The sequence below is a fragment of the Tursiops truncatus genome, chromosome 1 (genome assembly GCF_011762595.2).
Source record: "Tursiops truncatus isolate mTurTru1 chromosome 1, mTurTru1.mat.Y, whole genome shotgun sequence".
NCBI lineage: Eukaryota > Metazoa > Chordata > Mammalia > Artiodactyla > Delphinidae > Tursiops > Tursiops truncatus.
This window is the reverse complement of record NC_047034.1, coordinates 171,749,524-171,764,556: the sequence shown is the minus strand read 5'-3', so window position 1 is coordinate 171,764,556 and position 15,033 is coordinate 171,749,524. Positions and strand designations below refer to the sequence as shown.

Here is a 15,033-nt window from a genome sequence, read left to right as displayed (position 1 = left end):
TGCTGCTTGTGGGATCTTAGTTCCCTGACCAGGGATTGAATCTGGGCTCTGGGCAGTGAAAGCGTGGAGTCCTAACCACTGGACTGCCAGGGAATTCCCTAGCCTTTATATTGTTAAACAGAGACGGTTTCTCAGTTGTTTGATAAATCTCTGGTAAAATGAGAAATGATAATTAACTTAATTTGGCATTTGCTAATCATCTTTTTGATATCCTGTGATCTCTAAAGGTCTTTGGGAGAACTTTAACTCAACTTTGTTTAACAATTTGTATGTTAGTAATTTTCCACGCAATTTCTCTTCTGTTACCTCCCAAAGGTGGGGAGCTTGAAAGTATTTGCAAACAACTTTGTCCATTTCAAATTAAATTTTATATAAAAATTATGTATCTACTCTGCTTTCTACATGGGGAAACAGCACTGCTGTAACAAGACCTTTAGGATAATCTAAGAGAACTACATTTAAAAAAAATTTAGCTGGCAAACATGTTGCTTTTAATTTTCATTTAATGTCTCCTTATTCTTGTGCCATGGAGAAAGTATAAATACCTCTTAGTTGGTTCTTTGTTTTAGCTTATCCTTTTACTGTTCTGTGGGAGTACATAGATGGATAGTACATAGATGGATACAAAATACCACATTTAATAATGACTCTAGGCTCTCTTCTAAGATTTTGCTCTGAAAGCCCCCCCCCCCTTTTCAGCCCTTTAATTTTCTTCAGCATGATTTTAACTGAAGGCTGCCTTCAAGGTGAGATATGCCCTTTATTTCTCTAATTGCAAGGTAGTGTTTTCTGAATCCTCTTCTTTGTTGCCCCTTTTAGTGTGATTGAGCTTAGCCTTTTCTGTTCTTCCTGGTGACACCAAGAAGATGCAGCTAATTCAGGGCCTATCAGGTTTTATTTATTTCATTTTTTAAAATTTATTTATTTATTTTTGGCTGCGTTGGGTCTTTGTTGCTACACGCGGGCTTTCTCTAGTTGCGGCGAGCGGGGACTACTCTTTGTTGTGGTGTGCGGGCTTCTCATTGCGGTGGCTTCTCTTGTTGAGCACGGGCCCTAGGTGTGTGGGCTTCAGTAGTTGTGGCTCATGGGCTCAGTAGTTGTGGCTTGAGGGCTCTAGAGCACAGGCTCAGTAGCTGTGGTGCAAGGGCTTAGTTGGTCCGCGGCATGTGGGATCTTCCTGGACGGCGGCTCGAACCCGTGTCCCCTGCTTTGGCAGGCGGATTCTTAACCACTGCGCTCCCAGGGAAGCCCCGCCTATCAGGTTTTAAATGAGTAATTTACATAATATTTTTAAATGTGTTTCAAATTGTGGTTGCTAATATTGAAATTTATGCTTCGTGGAAAAATGCCCATCGGTTCAACACTAACTGCAGCCACATATACAGAACTATGAAGTTCATGAGTTTACGTAACAGTGTGCTGGCCTGACACTCCTTATGTGATAGTTGTGGCAAATGTAAATGGCTAATCCTACATCTGAATGTAGGTTGATTTGCTTTCACTTTTACTGAGGAATCAATTCCATAATATTTTCAAGAACAAAAATTTCCATATCATTTAATGACTGATTTGCATGAAGACAAGGTCAACCTCTGTGGTGGCGTTAAAGGCCTTAACTGAATTATGAATGAGTGCCGTTATTGTGGTGGTGCTTTTTCTAACTTTTCTAAACCACCTCTTTCCATTTCTGCCTGTTACTGGCCGGCCCCTCCCCCCGCAAAAAAAGTGTGTTGAAATAGAAAATGTAAACATAAGCCAGAAAAATAGCATAGAAAAAAATTAAATTACCTGGCTCAAAATCTAGAATTTTTAGAAGTAACTTGTCAAAATTCCAAATATTATTTCAATGGATGGTAAGGTTATTACCTGAGCTAGCACATCTTGTTCTGTAATTGTTGCAACTGTGTAAGTAAGACAAGGGCTTGCTTAGCCTTCTAACATCCTGAGAGAGGAAGGAAGAGAGACGATCTTAGTTGAGAGTTGAGCAGACCTGCTGAGATCAAGTTTAAGTATAGACTATTAAACCAAATGCAAGAAAAGTTGATGTGACTCTCTGACACATCATTAAGAAGCTTATGTTAAACTATATGGCAAACAAAAAAACTACTTGGAGCTTTACCATCTGTGGAATTAAAGAAACAATTTATGCACAGGTGACCCCATATATTAGTGCTATTTATTATGGTGACCATATTTTCCAATTCAAAATAGCACAGTTTGATGATAAGTTGGCTTGTATCAATATTTATGGAGAAAGTGAATGAGATCGAATATTTAAAATCTGGTCTGTACCTAAAGCACTACACCTGTGATATTTTATTTCTGTAGATAGAAAATGTAAAAGAAAGCTGAGTTACTGACTTCTAAAAAATTCCATTTTTTCTGGACTCAGTACTGTTGCCTTAATTTTGTGGGTTTTCCCCGGGGTTCTGTAAACTAAAAGGTTCAACTGTAGGCTTTAAAATTTAAAAGCTTTTAGGCCTGGAAAGGCTGGAGTTCTAATCCCCTCCTCGGCTTAGATATTAAATTATATAGCAAATCCTCTGAGGGGAACACCATCAGACATGTAACCGTCTCACTTCATTCAGTTCTATTCCTGGTATGCCATAACGATCAGCAAAGAGAACGTGCAAACGGTTTCGCAAGATTCTATATAAAATGAAGTTGCTTAATGTTACATTCTTGGGAGGGATGGGTTTCTGAAGCCGTCACAGCTTAGCTGGGCCGTGAGAAGGGCGGCCTTGTTCTGACACTTTCCCAAGCAGGCGCGTCTCTAAGTTCCCCGGAAACGCCAGAAGCTGGCCAAAGGTGAGCAGGGGAAGAGGTCCTGGCTTCTCCTAGCAGAGAAGCCTTGGCAGCCGCTTTGACACGCAGCCCTGTGAATACCAACCCCCTTTCTCTCTTTTATTCCCCCAGGCCAGCGCCTGGGACCCCCTACTCGAGGGGCTGGAGGCTATGCCTGCCTCTGCAAGCGCGGGGCCCCAGGCCTGACACGGCACCCGCCCTAACAGAGTGCTGCGCGCCTGCGCACCGGGACCGAGCGCGCGAGCGTTCCTTCCTGGCCCTGCGTTCCTCCCTCCCCCGCGCGCCTGCGCATCGGCTGGGAGGAACTCGGCGTCTCAGCCTCGGCGGGCTGTCGGGAGGCTGCGCGCGCGCCCGAGGTGAGGGAGGCGGGTCGCGCGCGCCGGTGGGAAGCGTCCGGCTGCCACAGCGCCAGCTCCGTCGTAGTCGCTGCCGCCCGGGTCTCGCTCGCCCCTCCTACCCGCTCCCCCTCCCGCCGCCTCCCGAGCGCATGCGCCGCCGGAGCGCGGGGGTCGGCTTCGGGTGTGTGGTGGCGGCAGAGCGGAGCTGCGAGGCCCGAGAGTCAGAACCTGGGGGAGAGGGATGGTCTCTGCACGGGGGGGAGCCGGAGGAGCCGCCGCCGCTGCCGACGCCACCGCCGCAGCCGCCGCCGCCGCCGCCTCGGCGCCCGCCTCCCGGCGCTGACGGGCTCGTACGAAGCCGGCGAGGGGGAACCAGCACCAGCGGTCGCCGGCACACCGCCCAGCATGGTCCGGGAAACCAGGCACCTCTGGGTGGGCAACTTACCGGAGAATGTGCGGGAAGAGAAGATCATCGAGCATTTCAAACGGTGAGTGACATGAGGCCCGGGGCCGCGCTCTGTCCTCAGGCGCCGCTGGCCCCTCCGGCCCGTTGCCGGCCCCTCCCCGTGCGCGGAACTGGTGAGGAGACCCGGGCCAGACCCACGGACGGGTGCGGTGGGCGCCCGGCTGCCTGGCCGCTGCTCGGCCCGTGTCGCGGCGTTGGGCCTCGGGCCTCGGCGGAGCGGGCCCGGCTGCCGCCCTCTCCGTTCCCAATAAGGAGGCGGCTGTCTCTCGGCCTCCGCGAAGCCGGCGCCGGGAGGGTGCCCTCAGGCTGGCCAGCCGTCGGTGGGGTCGCGTCCTAGCGCGCCGCTGCCCCGGCTCCGAGCAGCCGCCCCCGCCGGCCCGGCAGATGCGGCGGAACAGAGCCGCCGACGGGCCGGGACCCGAACCCCTACCCCGCCCCGACAGCCCCCGGCCCGGCCGACTCCAGAGTCCCGCAGCAACTCGCGCTTCTCGCCCTGCGGACGCGTGGACATGTCTGACCTAGAGAGGGTTTTGTGGGGAAAGGAAAGGTTATACAAAAACAAAAGTCTTGGTAGGTATCGTAGGGGTATCTCGGAACTGGGAAGACCCTGCTGGATTCTAGGGACCTCTCACGGAAGGTTCACAGACCTAGAAACGAAATGGAAATGGCAAACGCAAATGTTTTGATTTCTTCCCCTTGTTTATGTGGGGTTGGGTGGGGGGTGGTGTCTGAAAATAAGTTGGTGCGTCTGTTTCGGCTCTTTTCGCCTTCCTCCCTTCAGCGCTCTGGGGTCCCTTGATGAGGAGGGTGGTGGGGACCGAGTGCTCGCAGAGGAGGAGCCACCTCATGTAGCAGAGTCCCCACCGCGCTGTGCTCCCAGCCTCGGGAATCTCCGCTGCTGCGGCCGCGCCGGCGTTAACACTGCAGAGCCTTTTTTGAAAGGATGGTGTTTCCCTCCCACCCAGGATTCCTAAATCAGTGGTTAAAAAATGCATGCCTTTTCAGATTAGAAGATGTAGCTCTTTTAAAAAAAGATGTAGCTTTTAAAAACGTTCTTCCCAGAATATTTTTTTTTTGTTCATAGCGGAGTAGGAATGAATGTTCTTATTACATTTTACTTATTTAGTAGCTTTTACCGTTTGATTTTGTTTTGTGAAATCTATGTGGGTCATAGCTGATAGAGCCCTCCATGTGAAATACTGAAAATGACGGTTTACTTACACTGGTGTAAATTGGGAAGGACTGTAGCAGATATGTGATTGTCCTCGAAAATTACTGTTTCTTGCGATATTAAAGACTGCGGAAGGTTTTAAGTTTGGTATACTCTAAATTCCTCTTACTGTCTACTGAGTGAAGGGGAAATTATGGAGCGTCCTTATTAGTGAGTCACCATGGGAAAAAGAGATTGCGTCGCTTGCTCTTGAGCAGCTTGCATAAGGAAATGGAAGCAGAGGCAGCGGAGCTCCGCTCTTTCAAATGGAGGATCATTGATTCTGTTGGTGGTTGCTGTTACTGGGGTATGAAATCTTCACCGCTGGAGCGCGCGTCTGCGCGTGTCCGCGTGTGAAAAGGAGCCTGGAATAGTGAGGCCGTTCATAACCCGCTAAAGCTGTCCTCGTTAGGACTGGGGGAGGCGCGCTTCCAGGCACTCCCGGTGTTTACTACGTTGTGCTGAGAAATCAGGCAGCGGGAAGGCAGGAGCAAAAACTCGCCTCTGTCCCCTGTGACAAAGGGGAGATTTCGGGCTCAGTGGGGAAACAGATGGGAACTCTTCGTGGCGCTGCTCCACCCCTTACCCCGTATGGAGGCCCCATATCTTCAGTGTTTTGGTGGAAAAATCATTTAGGTGCAGATTATTGGACTGGAAAAGCCACTTAGATGTGCTCACTTTTATCTCCTTGTGGACCTTCTCTGTAGGTGTCTGCCTGGGAAATTCGTATGCACCGACGTGCAAACACGTGCATTGCAGCATTTGCTTTGCCCCCTCAGTATCATGTGGCCAGACGTGTCATTTCGCATTATGCAGATTCTAGAGACACTGTATGCCTATCGCGGGGAGTTTGACCCCTCTGCAAGATGAGGGGTTAGAGAGGAAAGAGGAAATCGTCCGAGGGAGTTTTGGAAGGTTTTTTAAGTGGATGGTGCTGCCGGCTGGCTTGTGTGAATGACTTTCTAAAATGGCGGCCAGGACCCACTTTAAGTGGGAATCAGCAGAGCAGATCTCAGAATGCACAGAGGGAGGAGCGGGCAGAGGATGCGAGCTGCCTTGGAAAGCGGCGGTCTGGAGGAACGTTGCTGTATTAAAGAGGGCTTAGCTGGCACATTGCTCACGACTGCATTTAAAGGAGTGTGTTACGTATTGCAGAGCAAAAGCAGATGCTATTGATAAGATTATCTTAAAACTAAGTAGACCTAGTGTCCCTGAAATTCCTTTATTTTAAAAGCGACTTTTGAAAATTTTAAACAAGTTTGCTTAGTTCTTTGGGTAGATAGTGCATTCTTAGTGGGTTTAAAGAGTGTAAAAAGGTTTACAGAGAAAAATCTCCTCTTTACCCCGACGCTGGGAATTCCAGTTCCCACTCTCCCCTTCCCATCTCCACCCCCTAACAGGTAATCTCTATTTCTGGCTTCTTGTGTATCCTTAAAACGGGTACAAGAAATGTTCTTGCTGATCCAGCTGTGAAGCTAAATGGACTTTGTTTGGAGAAATTCAAGGTCTTTTATCCTTATTGTAGAAAATGTTTTGTAAAGTGTGTGGTTGCTACCGGGAGGAAAACTAAATGTGAATGATTTAAGTGAAAGGGATAAAACGGTGCTTGTACCAGAATGAGAGTTCTGCAAGAAAATTTAAGAACATCCAATTCTGATGTCTTCTAGAAATCATAATGAGAAAAACCATGCAATACCTATACTAAAACTGAGGTTGAAGTGCCTACTTTTACCGTTTTCCCTAGCTGATTTCAACATTAATAACTGTTTTACAGGATTAAGAGGTGTACACTGGGAATACATTATATAAAATGTTTTCAAAATGAATGTTCTTGTAACGGTGATTAGGCTTTTGTAGTAAGTATTTGGATTAAAAAAATGATTAAATGAGGCAGCTTTGGGAGCAGGGCAGTTTAAGAGGCATTTGGGATGGGGGAGGGTCAGAGCCAATTCTTTTATTTATATTTTGATCAGTGTTTTTGGTAGAAAATAGGTTGAGGGAAGGTTGCTGATTTGGCTTTTTTTTCCCCTCTGTGCCAAAGAAAGAGCAAACCTTTAAAATGTAATCAGAACATTTTCAAAATTTGGCTTTACCTTCTTGCAATAAGAATAATCTATTGTGCTCATGATTTTAACAGCATTCAATATGCTGACTGAAAAGAATTAAATGAGTATTTCTGAATCAGATTTAGTTAACAAAGATCCATTGCAGGGACTGAATTTGCACAATAGAGAAAGTCCTTTCCTTTGTATGGTATGTTAGCTGGATTGAAGGGGGAAGGGAGGAGTTATACAACAATTGGTCGCTGTCTTAGTTGTTAGAGGGAGAGAGGTGTGTGCAAAGGCGACTCCCTGAATCAGAATGAGCAAATGAATAGAACCCTTTAAAGGACATAAAAGTCTCTGTATCTTATTTTCAGGTTTGAAGTAAATCACATATTCAGGTTCTTCCCATCCATTCTCCACTTCTAGAGAATAAGTTAAAGATCACAGAGAGGTTGAGCAAGGTAGCAGCTCATGTAAAAATTTTGTCAAAGAATGAAACTCATTTAAAAGTGTTTTGTTTTCTTAACTTTATTTATTTTATCTTGCTGCGGTCACTTTCTTTAACCTCTTTATTGGAGTATAATTGCTTTACAATGCTGTGTTAGTGTCTGCTTTATAACAAAGTGAATCAGCTATACATATACGTATATCCGCATATCTTCTCCCTCATTTTGCTAACTTTACATGTCCAATCATAATAGTTTTCCTGAGTTTAAATAGCTGGAATATATGTTATGTTACATGAATTTGGTTTACTTCTGGGACACAATATAAAGTATTGTGGTAAAGTTTCCTTGTCCTTACATACTCCTATAACTAGAGATACTTTTAGACTTAAACAAATTTGACTCCCTAGCCCGCATCACTGCTACATGGTTTATTCTTTTGAGCTGAGCCAGTTTCTTTGAAGAAACCCCTCTGTTTTTGAATGTTATAATTTTGAATACCTATTTTCATGACAGGCTTTTTGAACATTAAAAAAAGTAAAGTAAAATAATTTTATACTTATCTTGAGAAATAGCATTAGAAACTAATACAGAATACTTGCGATGTTGTATTTTATTTCCTGAGTTAGAATGCTTCTGGCAGATTGGAGGAAAACATAGGGCTCAGTGCCAAGAAGAATGATGGTGTTTGACTTGTATAGAGGGCACCTTTTCCCAACTACGTTTCTTGTGGACTCTTGATTTCTCAGGCGTTGTATTGTTTGGTATGCTTATGAAGAGATTTTGGGCTTGATTTAGGAGACATTTTTAATCCTGTACGCACCAGTGGTTTGGAAAGACTTGTATAGAAGTTATAGAGATAGTGGTAATGTGGAAGTTTTTCCAAATATTCTTCCAAGTCTCATTTTCCTCTTAGTTTGAAATTTTGCCTAAATTAAAAAAAAATTGAAATATTTCATGAAAACTAGCATATTCCAGTTGGAGACTATATATTTTTTTGCTTTTACTTTTAAGACTCCCTAGTGTTTGAGCTGTATTTAACTAGTCACAGTATTTAGAGTAAACGCTGTAGGCTGAAAAATACCTTGAGTATGTATATTCATTCAGATTGTGCTCCTGAATGTTGATATTGGATGATTTGAAATAAATAGTTGTTCGTCAACTTTAAACTGACATATTAGTCTGCTGAACAAGGAGACTAAATAATGTAACACTTTTCTATAATTCAATTTCTAACCTTTACTGTTTGTTTTGTTTAATGTTTTCTTTATTATTATATGTCTTACAGCTACTCAAAAATTTTTTTTAAATTTTCTTTCTTTCTTTCTTTTCTTTTCTTTTATATTTTGGCTGCGTTGGGTCTTCGTTGCTGCTCCCGGGCTTTCTCTAGTTGTGGCAGGCGGGGGCTACTCTTTGTTGCAGTGCGTGGGCTTCTCATTGTAGAGGTTTCACTTGTTGTGGCACAGCATGGGCTGTAGGCGCTCAGGCTTCAGTAGTTGTGGCACGCGGGCTCAGTAGTTGTGGCGCACGGGCTTAGTTGGTCTGCGGCATGTGGGATCTTTCCGGACCAGTGCTCGAACCCGTGTCCCCTGTATTGGCAGGCAGATTCTTTAACCACTGTGCCACCAGGGAAGCCCGCTACCCATATTTTGAATAAAAATAGCATACTCTATTGTGGAAACCAATTAGGATGTTTAGTCAATTTATTAGAAATTATATAATTTTGCGTGCTGTCTAGCTGGTTTTTAGTGTGTGGAAATACGCTTTGCAGTGAAAAGATGTTCTTGGTATGATATTAAAGTATTGCAATATTCCGATTTTTCCCCCTACATGTGTCACTGTCTGCCAAGTTGAAAATTATAAACATCTAAAAAAACCCCACAACGGGATGTCTCTATAAAACCCTAACTTAAATTTAGTGAATTTTTGGATTTAATTACTTAGGATTTCATTTTGAGTATAGGGATGAATTGAAATCTAGCATGTTTAAAGATTTTTATTATATAAGAACTGCTCCACCTCTTACAGCTAAGGAATATTTCTGGGAAAATTCAAATGGAAGACACCTATTATTGCTTGTGTTATGCACTTGGTGCTAGATTTTTAGTCCAGCATTAAACTCTGGGGGTATGTGTATGTCTTTGTATCTTTGTATTAGATGCTGAGTTTGGGTGACATTGACAAATGAAATTAAGATTTTTCTGTTTATATCTTGTATTGGCTTTGTTACATTTGTATCATGTTTACACACAGTATATGTACTTTTACATATAATACATTTATAGTTTCTTTGATTCTTAAAATTGACTCTGATTTTTTTAGGAAAATACCCCATCATTTTATTCCTTTGATTAAAAAACTAGGGGCTTCCCTGGTGGCGCAGTGGTTGAGAGTCCGCCTGCCGATGCAGGGGACACGGGTTCGTGCCCCGGTCCGGGAAGATCCCACATGCCGTGGAGCGGCTGCGCCCGTGAGCCATGGCCACTGAGCCTGCGCGTCCCGAGCCTGTGCACCGCAACGGGAGAGGCCACAACAGTGAGAGGCCCGCGTACCGCAAAAAACAGACAGACAAACAAAAAACCAAAAAACTAGGATATTTTTACTCAAAAACACTTTGTATTTTACAAACTATATTGGATGTATAGTGATTTGCATCTTTTGTAAGTCAGTAAATTGGTAGGTGGTGGATTTTTGTTTCAACCATTAATTTTTAAAATTTATGCTGTCTGCAGTAAAGACTCTTTTTCACTCAAGATTTTTTTATTCTTTATTTTAAAAATTTTTTAATTTTTATTTTTTGTCCACGTGGCTCAGCATGCAGGATCTTAGTTCCCCGACCAGAGATCGAACCTATGCCCCCTGCAATGGAAGCAAGGAACCCTAACTACTGGATTGCCAGGATATTCCCCACTTAAGATTATTTAAGTAACCTCGGATAAAAAGAAAAAAGATTTTAAAAGTTTATCGCTTTATTATATCAAAAGGATGTTAGAATGAAAACTATTACTATTTAGACCAGAATTTAGGAGGAGGTACTTAAATTTGGATAGGAAAATAGTATGTCTTTATTTTCACTAACTTCTTAATCAGAATTTAGCATTTCCATCAATTATAACTATATTGTGGTGTAGTACCAACCTGGTAGTATTAGTAGTACCTGTGATGATTTCACCACCAACGCCAATCAGATGTATTTTCGTATTTTACATTACAGTTGTTGCAGATATTTCATTTATGCTCATCACAACTTAGAAATGACAATAGCTGTTAGACCTGCTGCTAAATACTTATATTTAATGCATCAATAAAGATGCATATATATATTACTGTATGATCAATCTGTGTTATAGATATACTTTTAAACTTTACCTTGGAGAATTTTGAACATACACAAAAGTAGAAGAATAGTAAGTAAATCTCATGTACCCATTGTTCAACCCCAATGACCATCAACCATGACGTATTCTGCCTTATGAGGAAAAATAAAGCAGAGGAGGGGATGGAGAGTAAATGCGGGTGGGAGTGACGAGGAAGGCCTCTTTGAAAATATGGCATTTGATACACAGGAATGAAGGCCTATCCATACACGCAGATCCACTTCTCGCCTTCCTATGTGTGTGTTTGTTGTTTTTCATTTAAAATTTATTTTGAAATAGTTCAGGAAAAGTGCAGAGAATTCCCACATTCCCTTCACACAAATTCCTCAGTTGTTAGCATTTTGCCACATTTGCTCCATTACCTTCTCTTGTCTTTTCCTGGCATGACATCCTTAAATTCTCCAGTGTATATCTCCCCAAAACTGCATTGCACCATACAGTATTTTCGGCAAGGAAATCAACATTGGTATAGCACTATTACTCAATCCATAGACCTCATTCAAATGATGCCAGCCATCCCAACAATGTCCCTCTTTCCTTTTTGGTCCAGGATCCTAGCCGGTACGTGTTGTTCGTCTGGAACAGTTTCTTACCCAAATTCTCATGTGCCTGATAGTCTTAAAGAGCACAATTCTTTTTTTATTTTTAATTAATTAATTTATTTTTGACTACGTTGGGTCTTCAATTTTTAATTAATTAATTTATTTTTGACTGCGTTGGGTCTTCATTGCTGCGTGCGGACTTTCTCTAGTTGTGGCAAGTGGGGGCTACCCTTCTTTGCGGTGTGCGGGCTTCTCATTGCGGTGGCTTCTCTTGTTGCGGAGCACGGACTCTAGGTATGCGGGCTCAGTAGCTGTGGCTCGCGGGCTCTAGAGCACAGGTTCAGTAGTTGTGGCACACGGGCTTAGTTGCTCCGCGGCATGTGGGATCTTCCCAGACCAGGGCTCGAACCCGTGTGCCCTGCATTGGCAGGCAGATTCTTAACCACTGAGCCACCAGGGAAGCCCAAGAGCATAATTCTTTCATTCTGCAGGCTGACCCTCTACCCAGGTCTGTCCAGTATTACCTCATGACCAGATCAGGTCTTGCAATCTTGGCAGGAATACCAGAGAAATGATTCTGTGCTTTTTCAGAATATGGAGACAGTATTGGATCCATCCCACCACTGGTGATGTTAACTTTGATCACCTAATAAAGTTAGTGTCTTCACCATTTTTCCCCCTTTATTTGATTAGCATTTTATGGGGAGATATTCCAGTATTACACTGATAGTCTTTTCCATCATCAACCCTAAACCCAGTAGTCTTAGCAGCTATTGATAACTTTTTGTGAAAATATTTATTTATTCATTTATTTATTTTTGGCTGCATCGTGTCTTAGTTGCGGCATGCGGAATCTTTTGTTGCAGCATGCGGGCTTCTCTCTCTAGTTTTGGTGCATGGGCTCAGTAGTTGTGGCGCGCGGGCTTAGTTGCCCTGTGGCATGTGGGATCTTAGTTCCCCGACCAGGGATCAAACCCACATCCCCTGCATTGGAAGGCAGGCTCTTAACCACTGGACCCCCAGGGTAGTCTCCCATTGATAACTCTTGACTGTATTATATACTGCTGTGATTGTTGCCAAATGAGCATCTATTACTGTGATTTCTTATACATTTATTCTGTAGGTAAGAATTTTCCATAATTATATTTGGAAATATATATACACACACGCATATATATGATTTCCATTTTTTTCAATGGGTTTTAATTCAGGACTTGCTTATTTTGATACCCAAATCATTCTAGATTTGACCAGTGGGAGCTCCTTCAAACTGGCTACTGTGTCCTTTTGATATCTCGCCACTACTCTTTTAAGCATTTCTTTATTTCTGGCAACAACAAAGGCTCATCTTGTATTTTCCCTTTCCCAGTCCTGTAATCAGCCATTCTCCAAGAGACTCTGGTTCCTTTTAGGGAGGGATGGTATTTAGAAACCCAAGATCTGGGTGCACAGTTTACCCATTGCTGCAGAGCTAAGAGGATATGTATTGTGTGTGTACACATGTATATATGTTTACATGTATATATAATACATGTATCTCTATATAATATATTTTGAAACTATGTTCACACATGTTTCAATACATGAGGATTCTTTGTAACCTCCCCATTTCCATGTTTATAAATCCCTTCTCAGACAGTGAGAAACTTATTATTCTCAATATATTTACTTAGTTGCCCAGTGTGTTCTTAGTGTAACTAATAGGCCAACCACTCTGCCTCCCCCACCTCTGCCTGCCACCTCTGGGCACCTCACCCCTGCTGCCTCTGCGTCAAATCACCTCCCTCTTGGCTTTTCTCGTTGGAAACCAACATTGTGGGGGAGGTGGAAGGCAAGGCAAGAAAAGGAAGGTGGGGCTGGAAATGACTTGCATGTTTTTGTCTTCAGTTTTTTCTCATAGGAGGCAACTTGTGGATGAATGAATTACCTGCCTCTGGTACCATTTGTAAGCAGATTTAGAGCTACCCCACTTTTAAAATTTTAGTATTGGTTCTACTTCCACCACTGACTTTATGACATGAGGTTAATCACAGGATCAGTATGAGCTGTATTATATGCTGAGTCATTCAGAAGAGGGGCTAGTAAGAAGGAAGTTTGTTTTTTAGGTATCATCATTGCTCCATTTATTTGGGCGTCAGTCACTCACTTTGTGTGGTATCTCAGCAAAATCTTGCCCTCGCCCCACTTCCCCCCAGGCTTATTGACCTCAACCTTATTTCTTTTTTTGTTTAACTTAAAATTTTTAATACTAATTTTAAATTAATAAGTTTTAATTAATTTAATTCTTAACTGAAGTATAACTGTCATATAACATTATATTGGTTTCAGGTGTACAACATAATGATCTGATATTTGTATATATTGCAAAATGATCACCACAGTGAGTCTTACTTAACATTCCTCACCATACATAGTTACAAAAAACGTTTTTTTTCTTGTGATAAGTACTTTCAAGATTTACTCTCTTAAAGTACTTTCAAGATTTACTCTCTTAGGAACTTTCACATATGCAATACAATATTAACTGTAGTCACTGTGCTGTACATTATATCCCCATGACTTATTCATTTTATAATTGGAAGTTTTTATCTTTTGAGCCCTTTCATTCCACCCATCACCCCAACCCCCAACCACCAATCTGTTTTCTGTATCAATGACTTTTTTTTTTTTAAGATTCCACATATAAGTGAGATCTTATGGTATTTGTCTTTCTCTAACTTATTTCACTTAGAATAATGCCCTCAAGGTTTATCCATGTTGTTGCAAATGGCAAGATTTCCTTCTTTTTTACGGCTGAATAGTATTCCATTGTATGTACGTCCGTGTGTGTGTGTGTGTGTGTGCGCGCGCACATGTGCGCACTCCACATATGCCACATGTTCTTTATCCATCCATCAATCCCTGGACACAGGTTGTTTCTGTATCTTGGCTTTGGTAAATAAAATGCTGCAATGAACATGGAGATGCATATCTTTTCAAATTGGTGTCTTCCGTTTCCTTGGTTATATACCCAGAAGTGGAATTGCTGTGTCATATGGTAATTCTATTTTTAACTTTTTGAGGCACCTCCATACTGCTTTCCATAGTGGCTGCATCACCTTTTTTTTTCTGCTCTACACTACTCTTCACCCCTGTCCAAAGAGTTCCTTAATGAATCAAAATCTTATTCCTTTGCACAAGCCCTACAATGTGTATAGTTGGTATTATTTTGAAGTAGATCCCAGACATCTTATTTAATCCACAAGTATTTCAGTGTTTCTCTCTAGAAGATAAGAACTGTTTAAAGATGTTCAGCAATACTGTGGTATATCCTTATTTCAAATACCCAGTCAGTATTTTCAAATATCCAGCCAGTACTTGAATTTGTAATTGTTTTAAGAATCTTTTTTTTTTCACTCAGTCTCTAAATAAGGTACATAAGATATATTTTAAAAATTTTATTGAGGTATAATTTGCATACAGTAAAATGTACCTATTTCAAGTGTTGAGTTTGTTGAATTTTGAGAAATGTAGGCATCCTTGTAATCACCACCACCACAGTCAGGATACCACAGTTTATTTACTTACTGATGGACATGGGACTGTTTCAACCTTTTTTAATCCATAGGTTTTAATCTCTCTCTCTGCTTACAACTTAATTTGTTGGAAGCCAAGTTGTAGAGTTTCTCAGTGTGTGTTTTGCTGATTACATGCCTGTCCTGTGGTGTACATTAACATCACCTTTTGTCCTCTGTATTTCCTGCATGTTCAAAAGTTGATAATTGTATTTCAATATAATTGGTTTCTTTGTAATTCGCGCATTTT

General features: G+C 42.3%; 1 protein-coding gene and 1 long non-coding RNA gene across 5 annotated transcripts in view; one reads left to right on the top strand and one right to left on the bottom strand.

Annotated features, from left to right (window-relative positions):
* LOC109547266 (uncharacterized) overlaps positions 1-2,814 on the bottom strand; it is a 37,479-nt gene extending 34,665 nt beyond the window's left edge. The window contains exon 1 of the long non-coding RNA XR_002172998.3: positions 1,867-2,814. This is a non-coding gene — a long non-coding RNA (uncharacterized lncRNA). The remainder of the gene's footprint in view (positions 1-1,866) is intronic.
* SPEN (spen family transcriptional repressor) overlaps positions 1-15,033 on the top strand; it is a 93,826-nt gene that overhangs the window by 8,513 nt on the left and 70,280 nt on the right. For 2 of the 4 annotated variants that reach the window (XM_019918860.3, XM_019918856.3), the window contains exon 1: positions 3,103-3,631. The exons of 1 other annotated variant lie outside the window; for it this stretch is intronic. In XM_019918860.3, coding sequence (XP_019774419.1) covers positions 3,549-3,631 — 83 coding nt within the window. In that variant the 5' untranslated portion in view covers positions 3,103-3,548. Of the gene's footprint in view, positions 1-3,100; positions 3,632-15,033 lie in introns of those variants that run through there. One more of the 4 variants, XM_019918857.3, reaches the window with a different exon arrangement.